Source organism: Sus scrofa, chromosome 9, assembly GCF_054392235.1.
Source record: "Sus scrofa isolate SSC_HxYL_T2T_F1_AM1 chromosome 9, Sscrofa_HxYL_maternal_Yorkshire_Landrace_v2.0, whole genome shotgun sequence".
NCBI lineage: Eukaryota > Metazoa > Chordata > Mammalia > Artiodactyla > Suidae > Sus > Sus scrofa.
The window spans coordinates 3,673,978-3,693,819 of record NC_139391.1 but is presented as its reverse complement, the minus strand read 5'-3'; the positions used below and the strand labels follow the sequence as shown (position 1 = coordinate 3,693,819).

Here is a 19,842-nt window from a genome sequence, read left to right as displayed (position 1 = left end):
ATATGGAAATTTAGAGGCATTAGGGCAAAGACTGCCCATAAAGGCTTAAATTTTGAAATTCTATATAATTTCACATGTTGAGGACAGTGGGGTCGGCGGGAATCAGAAAATAGCTGGTCAGATTTCATCTCTGCGTAAAAAGCTTCATAAATCGGAAAATTAGACCTCAAGAAAAATGAGGTATCTGTCACTGGATGCCCTCAATAATGTCAGAAACTACACTTCAAAGAGAAGATTCTGAGTCTGTGACGTTCAGTGATTACTAACAACCACTTCTTAGGGCAGAGCTTCCTAGTGCTGTGCTGCAGCCTAACCAGCAGCTGGAGAAAAGCTGGGCCAGCTGCGTCTCCACTTCGGTCTTGGACCTTCAGCTTTTCTGGCCTCTTCCTGCCGTTGGGTGGAACCAGAAATTACTAGCTTCCGATCCTCAGCCCTAATGCTGCCATTGGCAAGTTCTGATGGCAAAAACAAAACAAAACAAAAAAAGATGGAGATGGGGCAAATACTTTAATTTACGTCTAAGACTAACTTGTTCAATGCTTCTTGAAAGGTTTCTAGGGTAAAGAGCATGTAGGAATGAACACCCCAGAGAGAAGAGAAGGAAAAAAAAGTATCATGAGTGGGGAAAAGAGACAAAATAATCTTGTTGCCCTGTTCTCAGAAATGTCATCCTATTACTAGAAATTACTATCCCAAAGCTGTTCAGAAGAATGAGTCACTCTTCTTCCTCTGGTCTGCCCCCACCCCCCCGTCTTCATCACCAGTTGTTTTAATTGGCAGTGCCCTCCTAAGTTCATGTCAAGACGTCCTCTGCTTCCATGCAAGATTCTTAATTCTTTCGGGAATTATTAAAATCCCAGCTGGAAAACTGCCCTTAGTACTGAGGGGGTGAGCGGCCTAAAAATCGTAAAGCGGAATATCAAATAGGATATGCAATTCTACACGGAAGTGCTGTCGATCAAAGCTAATGTGTGATCACGTGTCTGTGAGCCTAACGAGCAATAAACAAGGCCATTCTCCGACTCCTGATGAAAATGTTGCTAAACCCGCAAGACAGCACTTCCAAGAGATCTTTGCCTGTTTAGACAGAGTTGAATACAATGGACTGTGTGATTTGAATACAATAGACTGAGTGGTTGAAGGACCCCAGGACAACCTGACCTGTGCGTTTTTCCAGGCTGCAGCCTTCTCTGGACTCTGTCAACACTCCGGGGGAGGAGAGCCTTAGATCCTTCCTCTCAAATGTAAATGAAGGCACATCACTTCATTCCTAATTCCTTTTCCCCAGCCTATTCCCCACACCAGCCCTCCCAGCACCCCCTTAATAGTTTAAGCAGACCCCATCATTGCTCACAGCACCTGTTATTATTCCCATTGTCCTCAGAATGACTCTAGTTTTACCTTCGGGGGAGTTAAGAACACTGCCTTATTCAATGTTGTGACCCTAGTACCCAACAGAATCCAAACGGGAAAATGTTAAGAGAACAATGGCAACTCTGAACTAAGGTCCAGAATCAGGTACTTGCATCCCTTTCTTGGAGAATGAAAATGGAAGTGGAAAGGAGATGTAAAGATTTGAAGAGTAGACTTCCTCAAGCTCGCATATTGCAGTCAGAAGAATCCATTTTCATCGTCTTTAAGGATAAGTGTTGCTCCCCCATAAGCTGAGAGATTTGCTTGTTCTGCTTTTCAGGTTGTTTCTTCCAGAAGTTCGGAATCTTACTAGTATGAAAATCTAAAAAATAAAGAGAAAAAAAAAAGCCATTGTTCTCAGGATCTCTACCTAACAAATTAAAATGACTTTTTAGACAAAATGCAAATGAACTCACTTTATTTTCAATATGGTTTTAGTATTATTTAATTAAACCAAAATAAGTACAGCTAAAAGGTCAGATTCAGATTGCTGGAGGTTTAGCGTCATTTATCTTAGATGCACCAGCCTCTGCAGCTTATCCGGGTATATTGTTATAGTTAAATTGTAGATACGGGGATCTATGTGGTCATTTTTTTTTAAGAAAAAGAAGAAACTTATAAATAAGTACAAATTTAGAGACTCACCTGCCACAAAGTAGTTTTCTAAATGATTTTTCCTTCTTTTAGTTTCTGTAATATCTTAATAGTTTATTAAAAATAAATCTTGAACAAATTGAACATGTATAAACAAATCCTGTCTCCTCAATCCTTTATGTTGTCTAAAGTAATAGGAATTTCACAGTAGCATGGCCTATAGGACATACAGATGGAGTCCCTTGGCTGTGAATAATCTGCTAGGATAGAAAGGTTTTATTGAGGTAAAGCAATTGGTCGCTTTTCACATATCTTGAATCAGTAGCTAAGTTTTATCCTAATTTTTACAGATCACTAAGAGACAGCTGTAGAAATATTTGACACAATATGACAGCCCACCAAAATGGCACCATCGCCACTGAGGTTTCACACTTCCTCCTGAATTGTTTTGTCAGGTCCCCCAGCTGGCAGCTCTGGCTGTCCCTGCCCCTCAGCCTCCTCTTCCTCCTGGCCATGGGGGCCAACGCCACCCTCCTGGTCACCATCCGGCTGGAGGCCTCTCTGCACCAGCCCATGTACTACCTGCTCAGCCTCCTCTCCCTGCTGGACATGGTGCTCTGTCTCACCGTCATCCCCAAGGTCCTGGCCATCTTCTGGTTTGACCTCAGGGCCATCAGCTTCTCTGCCTGCTTCCTCCAGATGTTCATCATGAACAGCTTCCTTGCCATGGAGTCCTGCACCTTCATGGTCATGGCCTACGACCGCTATGTGGCCATCTGCCACCCTCTGAGGTACCCATCCATCATCACTGACCAGTTTGTCGCCAAAGCAGCCATCTTTATTTTGGCCAGAAATTTCATTTTCACACTGCCCATCCCCAGTCTTTCAGGACGTCTCTATTATTGTGGCAGAAATGTCATTGAGAACTGCATCTGTGCCAACATGTCTGTCTCCAGGCTCTCCTGTGACGATGTCACCGTCAATCGCCTCTACCAGTTTGCTGGGGGCTGGACACTGCTGGGATCTGACCTCGTCCTCATCTTCGCCTCCTACACCCTCATCCTGCGGGCCGTGCTCAGACTCAAGGCAGAAGGTGCCGTGGCCAAGGCCCTGGGCACCTGTGGCTCCCACTTCATCCTCATCCTCTTCTTCAGCACCATCCTCCTGGTCTTCGTCCTCACTCATGTGGCGAAGAAGAAGGTGTCCCCGGATGTGCCCGTCCTGCTCAATGTCCTCCACCATGTCGTCCCGGCCGCCCTCAACCCCATCGTTTATGGGGTGCGGACCCAGGAGATCAAGCAAGGAATCCAGAGGTTGCTGAAGAAAGGGTGGTGATGAGCACAGCTGAGGCTCTGCCCCCACAGTAGGAGGAGTTTTAAATTAGTGCTGAGGGACTGGGCTGAAATTCGTATCTGTATGTTATTCTTCCAAACCGGATTAACTGTATTTATGTCCTCTTTAATAAAGGTCCAATTTCAAGCTTCTCTTTCTCTCACTCATCAATCTTTTCTCACCACACTTATTGTCCTATGTTTTCCAAAATACTGAGCTTCCTTACACAGGTTCTAAAATGAGAAGTTTATGTTCCTGAATAGGCAGCTGTTCAGATGACATAAATTTTATATTCTTGAGAATACACCTGTGGGTATTCTGTGTATAAAGTGTAATGTGTACTTAATCTTATTTCCACAGAAGCGAGCACTTTGGAGACAGAGACGTAGGAGTTGAGATTTCAGTCCTGGATGGTGGAAGCTTGCTACTGCTCTGTAGCTGAGTCTTTTTCTCTCAGCTCTCAGCCACTTATTGTGTTTATTCATCTCTGTTTCACTGTCTCTCTGTGTCTCACTGTCTTTCCCTCTGTCTCTCTGTCACTATATCTCTGTCTCTGTCTCGCCCCCTCTTCTCTTCGCTTCTCATAACATGCACTGCGAGAAGGCACGTTGTTTTCCTGAATTGCTCATGCATCTAACAGTTAACAAATAGTTTTATTAGATTTAAGAGACTCCTAAATTCTTGTCCCCCCCATAGGTCTATGCTTTGAATACTTATCTTCTGGATCCAGGGAGTCATGGTGTATGGGGTATGCCAACATAGCTATGCTAGTGAGTTAAATAATTGGAAGCATTGCAGTATATGATTCAATAATAATGTTGAAATATAACAGATTATTTGGACATTTTTTCGTATTGATTGGACTGGGGATTTTTTGGGGTTTTTTGTTTCTGGTTTTTTTTTTTTTTTTTTTTTTTTTTTTTTTTTTTGCTCTTTTTGCCTTTTCTCAGGCCACTCCCGTGGCATATGGAGGTTCCCAGGCTAGGGGTCCAATCGGAGCTGTAGCGGCCAGCCTACGCCAGAGCCACAACAACACGGAATCTGAGCCGCGTCTGCGACCTACACCGCAGCTCATGGCAACACCAGATCCTTAACCCACTGAGCAAGGCCAGGGATTGAACCCGCAACCTCGTGGTTCCTAGTCGGATTCATTAACCACTGAGCCATGACAGGAACTCCTGATTGAACTGTTTTTAAGCATACTTTGTGTTCTGGGAGTTTTCTGTTGGGTATTAGGGTTCAAAAATAAGTAAATATTATCATTGCTTTCAGGAGCTCAGTGTTTGATTAAGAGATATACAAATTTTAATTCCAGGAATATATTCTCCTCGAATGAAAAGGGGTGAGGAACAGAATAACGTGCCTCTATGGGCTTTAAGATACTTGGTAACATAGGAAAGCCCTGGATAGAGGTTAGAAGAGCCAAGTTCTAAGCCTTGCACAACCACACATACACACACAAAAATAGTTTCCCAGGGAAAAAATGAATCTCACTGTGTTTCACTATTATTCTATATTACTATTACCTGAAAATAGTGAATAATTGTTTAGAAGGTCCTTTCTAGATATAAGCTTGTGTATCTCAGTGACAACTTACAAGTGTGTTACATTGTTTTGACCACGGAAAGAAACTCCCAAAAGTCCAAGGCTGTCCCCAAAGTCTGGCTCTTTCTTCCCTGAAAGCACAAGGGATATGTCCTTGGCTGACTAAGCTTCATTCTGCAAAGCTCTGTCCATTCCTCTTTCTGCTCCATTCACAGTGAAGAACAATAAATTGGTATTTGATTTCTCAGCTCCCTCCAAGCACTAGGAGCTACTCTCTGAGAAATAAGCATGCACTCACATCGAAAACAATAAGTAAAAGCATATATCAATATTTAATACATTCCTTGAAAGTAAAAAGCAATCCATCAATATCCAATTAGATTCACATAAATAGGTAACCTTTTTTCTTTATTATTTGGAAGCAAAGATGTCCCTGAAAACTCATTCGCTCATAAGAAGAATGCCTTAATTTAAAATGTACATACCTGGATACCAATGGAAATATCTTACAAATATAGCTATAATAATATTCTTCTAAAGTAAATTTAAGCTACTACATCTGAAGAAATATTAAAAGTTTGCAAGTTTTGTCATCTACATATATATTAACATAGCTGTAAAGCAAAAAAAAAAAAAAAATGTTGCCTGCCATTCTGGTAAGCAACAAATTTCGCTCAGCCACCAAGCCATCAGCCACTGTAGCCACCCCAGAGGGTGGGCCCTGGGGGAATATAGGATGGAGAAAAGCAGGACAGAGTGAGAAGGCACCAGCAAGAGGCAGGAAAAGGACCATCACCAGAACAGGAAAATGCCAGTGACTTGATCTTGGACTTCTTGCCTCCAGAATTATGAGAAATAAATTTGTTGTTTATAAGCTACTAAGTCTATGACATTTTAGTATAGCAGCCCAAATGACCTAAAACATTCTTTAGAGCAATACAACTCAATCTAGATTTCCAGCATCATAAGATTTCCAACATCCAGAGTTCCCGTCGTGGCGCAGCGGTTAACAAGTCCGACTAGGAACCATGAGGTTGCAGGTTTGATCCCTGACCTTGCTCAGTGGGTTAAGGATCCGGCGTTGCGGTGAGCTGTGGTGCAGGTTGCAGACACAGCTTGGATCCCGAGTTGCTGTGGATGTGGTGTAGGCCGGCCGCTATAGCTCCGATTGGACCCTTGCCTGGGAACCTCCATATGCTGCGGAAGCAGCCCAAGAAATGGCAAAAAGCCAAAAAAAAAAAAAAAAAAAGATTTCCAACATCCAACAAAGATTCAATAGCCATAGTAAGAGGCTGGAAAATATAACCTATTATTAGGAGAAAAATCAGTTAACACAAGCAGACATAGCAATCAAAAAAAGAAAAGTGCCAATAATGGAATTATAAAGATAAAAATATTGACACAAGATTTATAAAGATGAAAAGGATTCATTAAAACATAAAGAAATAAAAGGAAAGTACACAAAAGAATCCAATGGACTCTTTAGAATAAAACTATATAATATATGAAGAAAAAATAAAACTTACTGAATAGGTTTACCGCAGATTTGACACCAGAGAGGAAAAAAAAACAACTACATACGTAAAGATATAGAAGTATAATCTACGTAAATTGAAGCCTAGAGAGAAATAATGGAGAAGAGATGTAGAGACAGTATAATCGGAGAAAAAAAAATGTGAGACAATATTAACCAGTCTAGCATCCCTGTCCTTGGTAATTGAAGGCGTAGACGAGAGGGAAGTGGGGAAGAAAAACATAATGACAACACCCTCAGATTTTAAAAATATGCAGATTAAGGTGGACGAAAAAAAAGATAAGGAGTGATAAAATAGAAGTAAATATGGTTTCTGGTTTTATATGCGAAACATGTCAAGTTTATTTGAAGATTGACGGAGATAACTGAAATATGCACATTGAAAATCCTAGAGCAGGAAACAGCCAACTTTTTCTTTACAAAGCCCAGATTCTTACGGCCAGGATTTTAAGGCCATATGGTCTCTGAAACAACCACTCTCCCACGCGGAATGAAAGAAGCCTTGTGTGGACATGGGTTAATCCTATCAACAGGGTAAAAACGTGCTGTTCACACTGGTGCACCTGCTGAAGAAAAGGGTGTCCATTTCCACACCCAGGACACATATGACAACGTCCAGAGAAAATTTTGCCTCTGAAAACTGTGGAGGCCAGAGCTGAAGAAAAGGGGGGTGCTGCTAACACACAGCGAGGGGAGCCCCCGAATGCCCTTACACCTCCCCCAATGCAAGGATAGACCCACACATGCAACAGGAATTGTCTGACCAAGAGGTCAAGGCTACTTGAGAAACCCTGCTCTAAATAATCCACATAAAAGGCAGAAACAGACATATGAGATTTGAAAATACAAAACAAAACAAAACAATGTGTAACTCTGAGGCGTGCTGCACGCCAAAAGTCTTCACTAGTTTAATTTTGGACCTACACACGTCTCAAGGACAGCCAAATCTTACCGTTATTGAATCCTGAATCCTGATCCTCGGACCTTAATTGGGTAATTCTCAACCAGCATGAGGTCTGCAACTCTAATGTTATGAATTTGGTTTTATACCACTTTATCTTCAAAGTGTTCTTAAGGAAATGTACACCTGCATACATTTTTTTTTTCCTTTTCTAAGGCTGCCCCCGCAGCATATGGAGGTTCCCAGGCCAGGGGTCCAATCAGAGCTGTGGCTGCCAGCCTACACCAGAACCACAGCAACACAGGATATGAGCCTTGTCTGCGACCTACATCACAGCTCACAGCAACACCAGATCCTTAACCCACCGAGAAAGGCCAGGGATTGAACCCGCAACCTCATGGTTCCCAGTCGGATTCATCAACCACTGCACTGTGACGGGAACTCCATGTATACATTTTTAATTAAAGTAAATTAAATCCCAGAACTCCCTATTATATCCTGTGTGGCTTTTGTATCTATAGATAATGAAGCCCCACCCTCTCCTGGATATTTTTCCAAAGACTCCTTGTTCCATAGAAAGTTCGTAATGTTACTACAGAGAGCTACGCTCTCCAATCTCATGCATCTGTTTCTAACCCTGTCCTCCCCAGGCGTAGCTCTTCAATGTTGAACAATCTTCTTATCCCTTTTGAGTATTTGTTTTCTAATCTGTAAAATAGCTCAGGTAATATGACTTCTATCACAGTATTTCGTGAACCTTAAAAGGGGGGAAGTATTCAAGTCGCATACAAAGTATTCAATACATGTTGGTAGGAACAGCAATTCTTTATGTCACTTCTCCTTTACCTCTTCTTAGTAAATAATAAAGCTGAGCCTGCTAGTGTCTTTCAGGTTTTAGGTAGCAAATGAGACTCTCCAAGTGGAAACGGTCTTAAGAGAAAGAGTTTATAAATTGTACAAGGTATTACTATAAAGAGAAATTCTCCAATACCTTTTTTTTAAATTGCTGTTTCCCCAATACAGTTCTTTTCCTACTGTACAGCCTGGTGACCCAGTCACACATACATGTACACATTCTTTTTTCTCACATGATCATGCTCCATCATAAGTGACTAGACAGAGTTCCCAGTGCTACACAGCAGGATCTCATTGCTAATCCATTCCAAAGGCAATAGTTTTCATCTATTAATCCCAAATTCCAGTCCATTCCATTCCCTGGCCCTCCCCCTTGGCAACCACAAGTCTATTCTCCAAGTCCATGATTTTCTTTTCTGTGGAAAGGTTCCTTTGTGCCGTATATTAGATTCCAGATATAAGTGATATCATATGGTATTTGTCTTTCTCTTGCTGACTTACTTCACTCAGGATGAGAGTCTCTAGTTCCATCCATGTTGCTGCAAATGGCATTATTTTGTTGGCTGAGTAGTATTCCGTTGCATATATACACCACATCTTTCTAATCCAATCATCTGGTGATGGACATTTGGGTTGTTTCCATGTCTTGGCTATTGCGAATAGTGCTGCAATGAATATGAAGGTGCCTGTGTCTTTTTTAAGGAGAGTTTTGTCCAGATATATGCCCAAGAGTGGGATTGCTGGGTCATATGGTAGTTCTATGTAGAGTTTTCTAAAGTACCTCCATACTGTTTTCCATAGTGGTTGTACCAGCTTACATTCCCACCAATAGTGTAGGAGGGTTCCAATACCTTTTTCACTCACTGGTCCCATAGCAAGTTTGGCTGGATATTTTGCAATTGCCAGATGTCAGGTAATGGTTCTTTCCAGCCCAAAACTCTGAAAATATACTCAACTGAACTTGTTTTCATAAGTGACTATCAATGATAAATGTCTTTAAATGACATACACTTTGCAACTGAATATGTAAGAATGAATATGAAATGAAAGACCCCTTTATGATTGCAAAGTGGCTCTAGAAATGCAAACAGTCACTTGTCCTGAGACTGAGCCTGATAGAGTGTTAATAGCATGAGAAGTGCCCCGTCTCCCAACACCCCGACTCGAATCAATCCAACAAGGTAAAAAGGAAGCGTATGTTGCTTAAATGCTATGAAGTGTCTCTTGGTTACCAACCAAAGGAGAAGATCTGGAGAGATGTGGGGATGTCTGGCTTTAAAAGCGAAATACATGGCGTGTAGAAATTGACAGGAGGAGGTGCTGCATGAGAGGGTAATCTCCAAAAGATAGGTGGTAATCCCCAAGACATGACCCCCAGTTACAATCAGATGCACATGAGACATCCGGTGAGACAATCGTGTTTCTTAAGGTGCTCTGAGCAAATAAAACTACAAGAGAGAAGACAAGCACAAACCAACCATTGTAAGTGAAAGAGCTCCAAATGGTAGGCACTAATTAGAGGTCAACCTCATTCCAACATGGGCAGTGCTGTGTAAAAGGCTCTGAGACGATGAGAAGCAGCAGCTGTTTCATGGTTCATGGCAACTAACCATTTTCCAAAAAAAAAAAAAAAAAAATGCTGAGAAGCCAAGTTTTATAGGAATAGGAATAATGATAACAATGCCATAACTGTCAAGGGTTCCTAACACGATTGCACTGATTCTTTACAGGAAATATGCAAATTAGGAGTATGAGGCAGGTAATTTAAGCAACATGTCAAGTGACAGAGTTAGGAGCTGAGTTTTGCTCTATCTAATCTTTAGCCAAGGACCTGTGGCCGCAGTTAGGAAAAAATTTAATAACAGATCAACCATGTTTTGGACCTGCCAGGCACTAACTGAATATATTACAAAGTATGCAATTAAATATCAATGATCCTCTTGGATTTTTACAGTAAAAGTGTTCCACTCAAGTAGAACTTCTGGTCCCAGGCATGAAAACATCAGGGAGCAGATCTGAGTGCTTTACAATTTACTACAAAATATCAGTCCCAAAGAGCACATGGTGGGATTTATGCTCATCAGGCATATGTTTTATCAATGCATTGCTGGAAAGTCCAAGGCTGACACCCACTGGGGTCAAAGCATTTTGCCTTGAACCATCTTGCCCTAGGGTTTTGCTTTCTAGAATTAAACGGGCTTTCATTTCCCCATTTAACGGGCACAAGGCAGTGAACACTGAGACTCACTATGCCTTCGGGGCAATGCTGCCTGCCTAGGGATCACAGAACATGAGGAGCTGGGAGCATAGCTTTCTCCCGGAGGGCCAAGAGGATGCTGGGATCTTGATTCTCTGCCCCTGCAGGGCCAGCAAGGCCGTCTTTTCCCTGGGGAAGTAGAACCTCGGGCATAAACTCTCCTTTCTGAAAGCCAGAGGGTAGAAGATTCAATCAGGCAGAGCCAGAGCTTTTTCTCCCTGGCAGAGATCGCTGTCTCCATACAGTAAGTCTGGCTCCATCAGAAAAAGAAGGCGCTAAACCCACCACTGTGACAGCGGACACCTGGCCAGGGCAAGGATAGCAGAGGGACCAAGCTGGGCTTGCAACTGGGATTGAAGGTGGAGGATGGGAGCTTGGAGGGACATGACAGCGAGAAGTGGCATGGGGCCAGGCGAAAACAACTATGGCGGAGCTGAGCCCAGAATTCTGCACCTGCTGGGGAGGGGGCTGGGTCCGGGAGGGGGTTCACGAGTCTGCAGCAGAGTGTCAGGTGGAACATCCTTCAGGAAGGATGAAGGAGCTTTTACAGGAACGTGAGGGGGGAACACAAACCTGGAAGGGAAAGCCGGGTCCCCCCCCCCCCTCCTGAGGTCGTTACTTAGAAACCTTCACTGGTTTGCTTTGACCGCCTTTCTCACGTCATAAAAACACATACTCCTATTTCTGTTCTTCCCTTTACTTCTCTAGCTCCCTTTGTCCTTCCTGCCCTCCATCTAATCTCTTCTGTTGTAAACGTCCATCTTCTGTTTCCATCTTCCCTCCACCACCTATTTTCGGGGCATGTGTGCTTCTGTTCCCCCAACTCTCTGCACACTCCCTGCCTCCATTTGTCTGGCCTGGAATCACTGGACTATGTGTTTGTTTGGCCTGGAATCACTGGACTATGCACAGCCTCCTCCAGACTTATAAAGGGCCCCAGGGGCAGCAAGCAGACAGCACCGCCTTCATTGCAAAGCTTTTCTCCCTCCCTCATAATGTGCATCACTCCCTGGCCCTCTTTCTTGCCTCCAGGTCCTATTGAAGAGGTTTCATATCAGGCCTACTCCTCTTCAAGCTTAATACGAATTCCTATCCACCTTCTATAGACTTCACTTCGTAGCCAAAAGTGATCTTAGGAAACGTCTCTGCATAGATGGGACTCCTCTAGACACGTCACTGAGGAGGGCCCCTCGTCTGATGGCCCTTAGAGATCACAGTTGTTGCCCCAAGAAGGCTGACAACAAAACAGGCATGGAAATCTTATTAACCTATTGCCGGGTAACCTAACCACTGGGGAAAGAGGGCAGAATGACATGCATACACGGGGTTAGGAGAAGAATGAGGGCAGTGAGAGAAAAGCGACCTTCAACATAGAGGCTAAGACTTTGAAAAACTTATAGTTACCAAAGGGGTCAGACTGCAGAGAGGGAGGGGTGGGCTCGGGGTTTGGGATGGAAATGTTCTATAATTAGGTTGTGATGATGGTTGTACAACTATAAATATAATACAATTCTTCAGGTAATGCACAACTCATAAGGTGGACTTCTAGTACCCATAGCCTGACGCATATGGAGGTTCCCAGGCTAGGGGTTGAATCAGAGCTGCAGCTGTGACCTACACGACAGCCACAGCAACAGCAGATCCAAGCCGCGTCTGCAACCTATGCCGAATCCTTGACCCACTGAGCGAGGTCAGGGATGGAACCCACATCCTCAGGGAGACTATGCCGGGTTCTTAACTGGCAGAGCCACAATGGGAACTCCTTGGATTCTACTGATTAAAATAATCATGCTGATTTTTAAGATCTTTCCTCTGTCTGTCATCTCTGAAGTTAGACAATGATCTGTAGGTGTACACATTTAGATATATTTAGATATACGGAGGTGTGCTTTTTAATTTTTTTATCTCACTTGAGATTCAGTGGAATTCTTGGATATGATTATTGATGTATTTTCTCTCTTCTGAAAAGTTCACAAGCCTCTACCTCATTCTTTCTCCCCTTCAGTTTGGAACTCAAATTTTATTTGTTAGACCCTCTCACTCTGTCCTCAGTTTCTCATACTTTCTTTGGCATTTCCCATCTGTTTTAATTTTCTCCCAACCATCATTCAAATTGATCTCCCTTCCGACAATTTACTAATTCTCCTTAGCTCTCTCTACTCTACTGTTAAATGCATTGACTGAGTTCTTATTTTTGTTATTGTATTTCTCAAAAATTTCGGAGACTTGTTCAAACATACTTTGTTACTTTTTATAGCCTCCAGTGTTCAGAACAAAATATCAATCTTGGATTTGACCTTCTTAATCCCAGTAAGACAAAAAAAGATAGAGTGACGGACTATGTCTATTAAAATCCCATGTAGTTAAAGAGGAGTTTAACTACACTTTTGAAATTTTCTATGTATCACTGGAGCTTCATTCTAAAAAATGTCTTCAGTTCCATCTTCTAGTTCACTAATTGTATTTTCAGTCACGGCTTATATGCTATCAAATTTATCTCTTAATTGTTTAATTTTAATTATTATATCCTTTTCACTTCTAGGAGATATGACCGATTCTTCTTTTAAGTATGCTTTTCTTTTGCTCATATTTTCAAGCTTATTCTATCTTTTCTTAAAAAAAAAACAGAAAATTTGTTCAATATCCATATCAAAATGATATCTCAAATTTTTGTAAGTTGAATTCTACTATCCATTGTTTTGTGGGCTTTAACACCTCATTTTTTTTTCTTTTCAAATTAATTATTTTTTTCCACTGCAAACAACTCGATTCCTTCAGAGGTGTCTATATTGAAATTCTTTGAAGCCTGAGACAAAAGTTGGGTCCTCAAAAAATGGTGGACTTGTTTCTGTTCTTTTCTGATGCCACTGCCCATCCAGGATAACTTTAAATTCCTTCTTCAAATTCCTTGAGCCAAGCAGTTGGTGTGAACTCAGGGCATAAAGTCACATGAGAACCAGCCTGTGCAGCAGGACTTACAGGGAAGGTTTCTCCCATGTCACAAGCGTTGCGGTAGTCCATTTATTACAGGTTTCAGGTCTGGCAGAGGGAGATGAAGGAGTGGGTGGATGTCTAGAGCACACCCCATGCAGAAAGAAGTGTAAAGTCCTGCCTGTGCGAGAGATGATGTAATAGATTCCAGCTCTGCTGGAACCTGGATTTTATCTTCCAGCCCTGAGCTCCATTAAGTAAAGAAAACTGGCGCGTACCTTCATAGAATGCCACCAGTGAAAGCTGACATGAATGTTTCATTTCGATGTCTGATTTTCACTCAATCCTTAGCCTGATATTTCCTTTTTTATTTTTTTTTTTGCCTGTTCACAGATGCATTCAAGGCCTTCAGTAGATGTGTAGGTTGAGGTACAGGTAAGGAAGTGGGTGTGGCTATGGATGGTGGGTATTGACAGAGGTTAGACATAGACATGACCTTAGATATGATTTTTATTAATATTTGCCAGGACATTGGTCTATGTGCAATCCATCATACCTCTGCATATGCCCATCTTTTACCCTCTTGAAAATATGATGATGGATTCATCGAGCGTTTTGAATGCATTCGTACAAGCTTAAAATTTAAAGTTGAATATGTCCACAGGCTTCGATTTTACATCTTCCATTTAAGTATTAGATAGTTAAACAATTTATGATTTGTTAGATAGCAGCCATGCAAATGAATTGAAAAAAATTACATTCACACAGGAGAAAATGTAAAATGAAGCACAGATGAAAGAACAATTGAGGAACATCGTTTTATGTATTCAACAAAAATTTATTGGTGACCTCTATGTGTCAAGAATGTGCAGGGCACAAGGGCTGTGGGGTGGAGGGGGTGGGTTGTGTCCTTAGCCTCCCGAGTTTTATAAGCTAAATCCATACGCATCAGAGTCTGTGGTGGAATGAACTCCCTCTCTCTCTTCTTCAGCTACTCAAAGACATCTACCTCACCAAAGTCACTGCCAATGCTGTCTTACAGCAACACCTCCCTCTCTCCTGAAGTCTCTGAGTTCCTCCTGAATTGTTTTGTCAGGTCCCCCAGCTGGCAGCTCTGGCTGTCCCTGCCCCTCAGCCTCCTCTTGCTCCTGGCCATGGGGGCCAACGCCACCCTCCTGGTCACCATCTGGCTGGAGGAATCCCTGCACCAGCCCATGTACTACCTGCTCAGCCTCCTCTCCCTGCTGGACATGGTGCTCTGTCTCACCGTCATCCCCAAGGTCCTGGCCATCTTCTGGTTTGACCTCAGGGCCATCAGCTTCTCTGCCTGCTTCCTCCAGATGTTCATCATGAACAGCTTCCTGCCTATGGAATCCTGCACCTTCATGGTCATGGCCTACGACCGCTATGTGGCCATCTGCAAGCCTTTGCACTACCCATCCATCGTCACTGACCAGTTTGTGGCAAAGGCAACTGTCTTCATCTTGGCCCGGAATGCACTTCTGACAGCACCTATTCCCATCCTCTCTGCATGGCTCCATTATTGTGGAAAAACTATAATTGAGAACTGTATCTGTGCCAACCTCTCTGTGTCCAAGCTCTCTTGTGATAGTGTGGCCCTTAACAAAATCTACCAGTTAATTGCGGCCTGGACTCTGCTGGGCTCTGACCTCATCCTCATCTTCTTCTCCTACATCTTCATCCTCCGAGCTGTTCTTAGACTCAAGGCAAAGGGGGCAGCTGCCAAAGCTCTGAGCACGTGTGGCTCTCACTTTATTCTCATCCTCTTCTTCAGCACCATTCTGCTGGTTTTCGTTTTCACCCACATGGCCAAGAGAAAGGTGTCACCTGATGTTCCTGTCTTACTGAACGTCCTCCACCACGTCATTCCTGCAGCTCTCAACCCCATCGTCTATGGTGTACGAACCAAGGAGATTCAGCAGGGGATTTGGAAATTCCTGAGGAAAGGGAGTGACAGCAGAAAGTGACTATGTTCTTGCTGCTTGTCTCCATCGAGAATCAGTCAAAATCAAAATTGAAAGGCAGGGACTAGAGATAAAAATACAGGCCTAAACTTCTCCCTGCTCATGCCTAATGATATGAGCTGTGTGTTTCCTCTAAGAGTCACATCCTAGTTCTTACCTTGCTCCAGTGTCTTGGCAGAGACCAAGGCCCTAGGTATATAGCCTCCTAGCATATTACCCAGACCTGGGGTTAGGGATTTTGATGAGTCCAGCTTCACACCTCATTGCTGCTCCCCATTATAGCCCAAGCAGACCCAGTGGAGATGAAAAATCTATACTTCCTTAAAAATGCATACCCAAAAGGAAAACCTACTTAAATCAGTGCTTTGACGTTGGAGGAGTCAACATAAGATTAAAAAGAGTAAAAAGCAGCTGTTAAAAAGTGTTTAAAATAACTATCATGTTTTAATATTTTTCTTCAGGCATGCAAAAATATTTATTGCAAATTATTTTATATCCAGCCTATTACTTAAAAAAATGGGGGAAAAAAAAAACATAACCAATCTTGGTCCCGTTACTCAAAAGCACTTGGCCCAGCAGGAAAAGCAAAAATACGTAAAATCGAGCATATTGCAATGTTATAAGAGTCTGACAAAAAAACGCATGCATAAGGCACTTTGGAAGCCCAGGGAGAGAAGCCTGTGTTTCTCTAAGTGGACGTCATTTACTTCTCGCCGTCTACACTGCTTCCCAGGCACTTTCTCAGAAACCGAACTGCATCCTGCCTCTGAGACCTTCCTGTTTGTCCCTCTGTCCTCGTAGCTCTTTGCCTCGGGTCCACTGGGTCTTCTTGACCACAACCTTTGAGATAGGATCTAACAATATTCCCCCAACTACAAATGCTCTCCTGATGCCGTCTCTGTTTCACTGTTCTGCACAGCACTTGCCACTATCTAATGGCTACAGATTTTACTCCCGTATTTGTGTATGCAATCTACATTCACTAAAATTATTTTTTTAAAGCTTCTTTGGGCAGAAGAAAATGACATCCAATGTCAATACGGACCTGCATAAGGGAACAGAGAGCGTCGAAATGTGTTACTACACCACGCTCAAACAGGTTAAACGCTTTTTATTATTGAAATGTATTTGAAAATATTTTCTATTTAAATAAAAATAGCAAAAAAGGAGTTAGCTGATTATAACATATGAAACAGTGAAATGGATACCGGTAATAGTACAAACAAGGGAAGGAGAAATGAAAGCACATTATTTTAAGGATCTTATATCCTGTATGAAATGATGTATTCCTACTTGAAGGTAGGCTGTGATTAGAGACAGATACAATAATCCCTAAAGTACCCCCAAAATAAAATTGTTATGACATATGGAAACAAAAAAGACAGAACAAAATTTCTGATACCTTAATCCAAAAGAAGGAAGAAGGAAACTGAGAACAAATGCAAAATGTCCAACGGCCATAAACACACTAAGTATAAATGAGCAGACACAAGCCCAAGAAAAATGCAGAGCTTATCAGGTTGGACGAGAAAAAGAAAGACCCAAGGAAATGCTCCCTACGCAATGTACACCTCAACCAAACACACACGTTAGAAGCAAAAGAAGGAAAATATACATGATACCAATAATAATCGAAAGAAAAGATGAGTGGTTATATTAGTACCAGAAAAAAATAAGTTTCAAAGTTAAGAGCCACAGAGGAATGTGCATTCTTTCAAGGGCCCACGGAGCATTTACTGCGGTTGACCGGATTCTGAGCCATAAAACGAGTCCCGTTGTAATGAAAGGAATTCAGGCTGTGCAAAGTGTAGTCTCAGATCACAGTGAAATTAAGTTAGATATCAACAGTGAAGGGATGCTTAGAAAAACACCAAAACATATAAAATTAAACAATATCCTTCTAAACAATCCATGAGACCAAGAAGAAATCAGAACAGAAAATGGAAATTTTAAAATTTAAATTAAAAATACAACATATTTTTAATTTAAAATATTAAAATACTTACATATTTTAAAATATTAAAATACAACATATCAAAAATTTTGAAATGCTGCTAAAGCAATACTTAGGAGAAAATACATAGCACCAAATGTCTGTATTAGAAATACAAGGAGTTCCCATTGTGGCTCAGAGGGTTAAGAACCTGACAAGTATCCATGGGGATGCAGGTTTGATCCCTGGCCTCGCTCAGTGGGTTAAGGATCTATTATTGCTGCAAACCGCAGTGTGGATCGCAGATGTGGTTTGGATCCTGCTGTGCCTGTGGTGTAGGCCAGCAGCTACTGCTCCAATTAGACCCCTAGCCTGGGACCCTCCATATGCTGTGGGTGGGGCCCTCAAAAGACAAAAAAAAAAAAATTAAATTTAAATTTAACAAAAGAAATACAAGATTTCTAAATCAACAGGTGCATGGATACAGAGGAGGTGGTATATGTATATATAATGGAATACTATTCACCCATAAAACAGTATGAAATTTTGCCATTTGCAACAACATGAAGGGTATTATGCTTAGTGAAATACATCACACAAAGAAAGGCAAATAGTATGTAGTATCACCTATATGTGGAATGTGTCACACGCACGAGTTCATAAAAAAGGCAATCAACTAGGGAATATAACAAAAAAGAAACAGACCCACAGATACAGAGAACAAACTAGTGGTTGCCAGCAGTCAGAGGGAAGGAAGGAGGGGCAAAATGGGTGTGAGGATGAAGAGAAACAAACTACTGTGCATGAAAGAGACAAGGTACAAAGACAAACCCCGCAACACATGGAACATAGGCAATATTTTATAGTAACTATAAATGGCGTATAATCTCTAAAAATTGGTTTGTTTCATTTTGTTTCGTTTTGCTTTTTAGGGCTGCACCTGGGGCACTTGGAGGTTCCCAGGCTAGGGGTCAAATAGGAGCTGTAGCTGCTGGTCTACACCACAGCCACAGCAATGTAAGGTCCGAGTCACCTCTGCTACCTACAGCACAGCTCATGGCAACGCTGGATCCTTAACCCGCTGAGTGAGGCCAGGGATTGAACCTGCGTGCTCATGGATGCCAGTCAGATTCATTAACTGCTGACCAACGACGGGAACTCTGTATCTCTAAATATTGTGAATCCCTATATTGTACACCTGTAACTTCAACAATGCGGTGCGTCAACTGTACTTCAGTGGGAAAGAAGATGTGGTCTGTGCATATCCCCGTGAAATACTACTCGCCATGAAAAAGAAGGACATTTTGCCATTTGCAGCAACACGGATGGATGTGGAGGACATTATGCTCAGTGAAATACGGCAAAGACATATTGCTTGTATGTGTAACCTAAAAAATGAAGCAAACCAGTGACTATAACAAAAAAGAGACAGACTCAAAGACACAGGGAACAAACTCGAGGTTACCAGTCAGGAGAGGGAAGACAGGACAGGCAAAGTAAGGGTAGGGGATGAAGGGGCACAAGCCACTACGTATAAAATAAATAAGCGACAGGATCTATTCCACGACAAGGGGAATAGAGCCATCCTTTTATAATAACTATCAATGGAGTGTACCTTTGAAATTGAGAATCACTATCTGACGCACCTGAAAACATACAGAGTACGACACATCAACTACACCTTAGAAGAATAAAAATTAAAAATAAATTTATTTGTATGCCATCACCGAAACAAAATTCCCGCAATACACTTTTTCTAGGTCTCTAAACCGAAGGACATGGTTGTAGACAATGGCAGCATTTGGGGTCATACTTAATTACACGCCACGTGGGTGCTGGCTCCTCCCATTGAAAGGGATGATGGGCAGGAAGGAAACTGAGCAGCCGTCAAGACTTTTATTTAAAGACTTTATTTAAAGACTTTATTTAAAGTCTTTTTATTTAAAGACTTTTATTTAAAGTCCAAATAAAACATCACGTACAGGCTCCGCGACAGATTTTACTGCCAAAGCTTAGATCCCTGGTCAGAAATTTGTCCACAGGTGTGGGGCTCACATTGATCTGGGGTAAAACAAGTTCCAAAAGTAGCGTGGGAGGCGTTCCCCATGTGGCACAGCAGCTTAAGCGTCTGGCGTTGTCCCTGTGGTGGCACAAGTTCCACCCCTGCCCCGAGCACTGGGTCAAGGTCTTATTGCTGCAGCCGCCGCTCAGATTCAGTCCCTGGCCCAGGAACTTCCATACGCTGCAGGTGCGGCCAAGAAATGAAAAAGCAAACAACAACAACAACAACTAATAATAATCATAAAGTCAACTCAGAGCAACATGTATTGATTTTCAAGGTTTGGTTAAAAAAGAAGAAGAATGGATATGTGTATATGAATGACTGAGTCGCTTTGCTGTGCACCTGAAACCAACAGGACATCGTAAGTAAACAACACGCCGATAAATTCTCTGTAAAAAAGGAAAATAAAAATCGCATCAGATTTATAACCCAACAACATTTATATAAATTCAGTATCCAGCCATTCTCCTCTAACAAGCGCAGAGCTAAGTACCCTGGAG

At 42.1% G+C, this 19,842-nt stretch overlaps 2 protein-coding genes across 3 annotated transcripts; both read left to right on the top strand.

The window, feature by feature from the left end:
• Window positions 1-739: 739 nt before the first annotated feature.
• Window positions 740-3,342, top strand: LOC100514860 (olfactory receptor 56A3). 2 transcript variants are annotated; one of them, XM_084978181.1, is made up of 2 exons: window positions 740-763; window positions 2,431-3,342. In XM_084978181.1, exon 2 carries the CDS (start codon window positions 2,521-2,523, stop codon window positions 3,340-3,342), a length of 822 nt encoding a protein of 273 aa, XP_084834307.1. In that variant the 5' UTR covers window positions 740-763; window positions 2,431-2,520. The 2 variants fall into 2 exon arrangements, with proteins under 2 accessions (XP_084834307.1, XP_003129485.2); XM_003129437.5 differs by lacking the exon at window positions 740-763 and having other exon boundaries at window positions 2,395-3,342.
• An 11,048-nt stretch (window positions 3,343-14,390) lies between these two features.
• On the top strand, window positions 14,391-15,350 carry LOC100521107 (olfactory receptor 56A3-like). The gene has a single exon (XM_003129471.2). It carries the CDS (start codon window positions 14,391-14,393, stop codon window positions 15,348-15,350), a length of 960 nt encoding a protein of 319 aa, XP_003129519.2.
• Window positions 15,351-19,842: the final 4,492 nt, after the last annotated feature.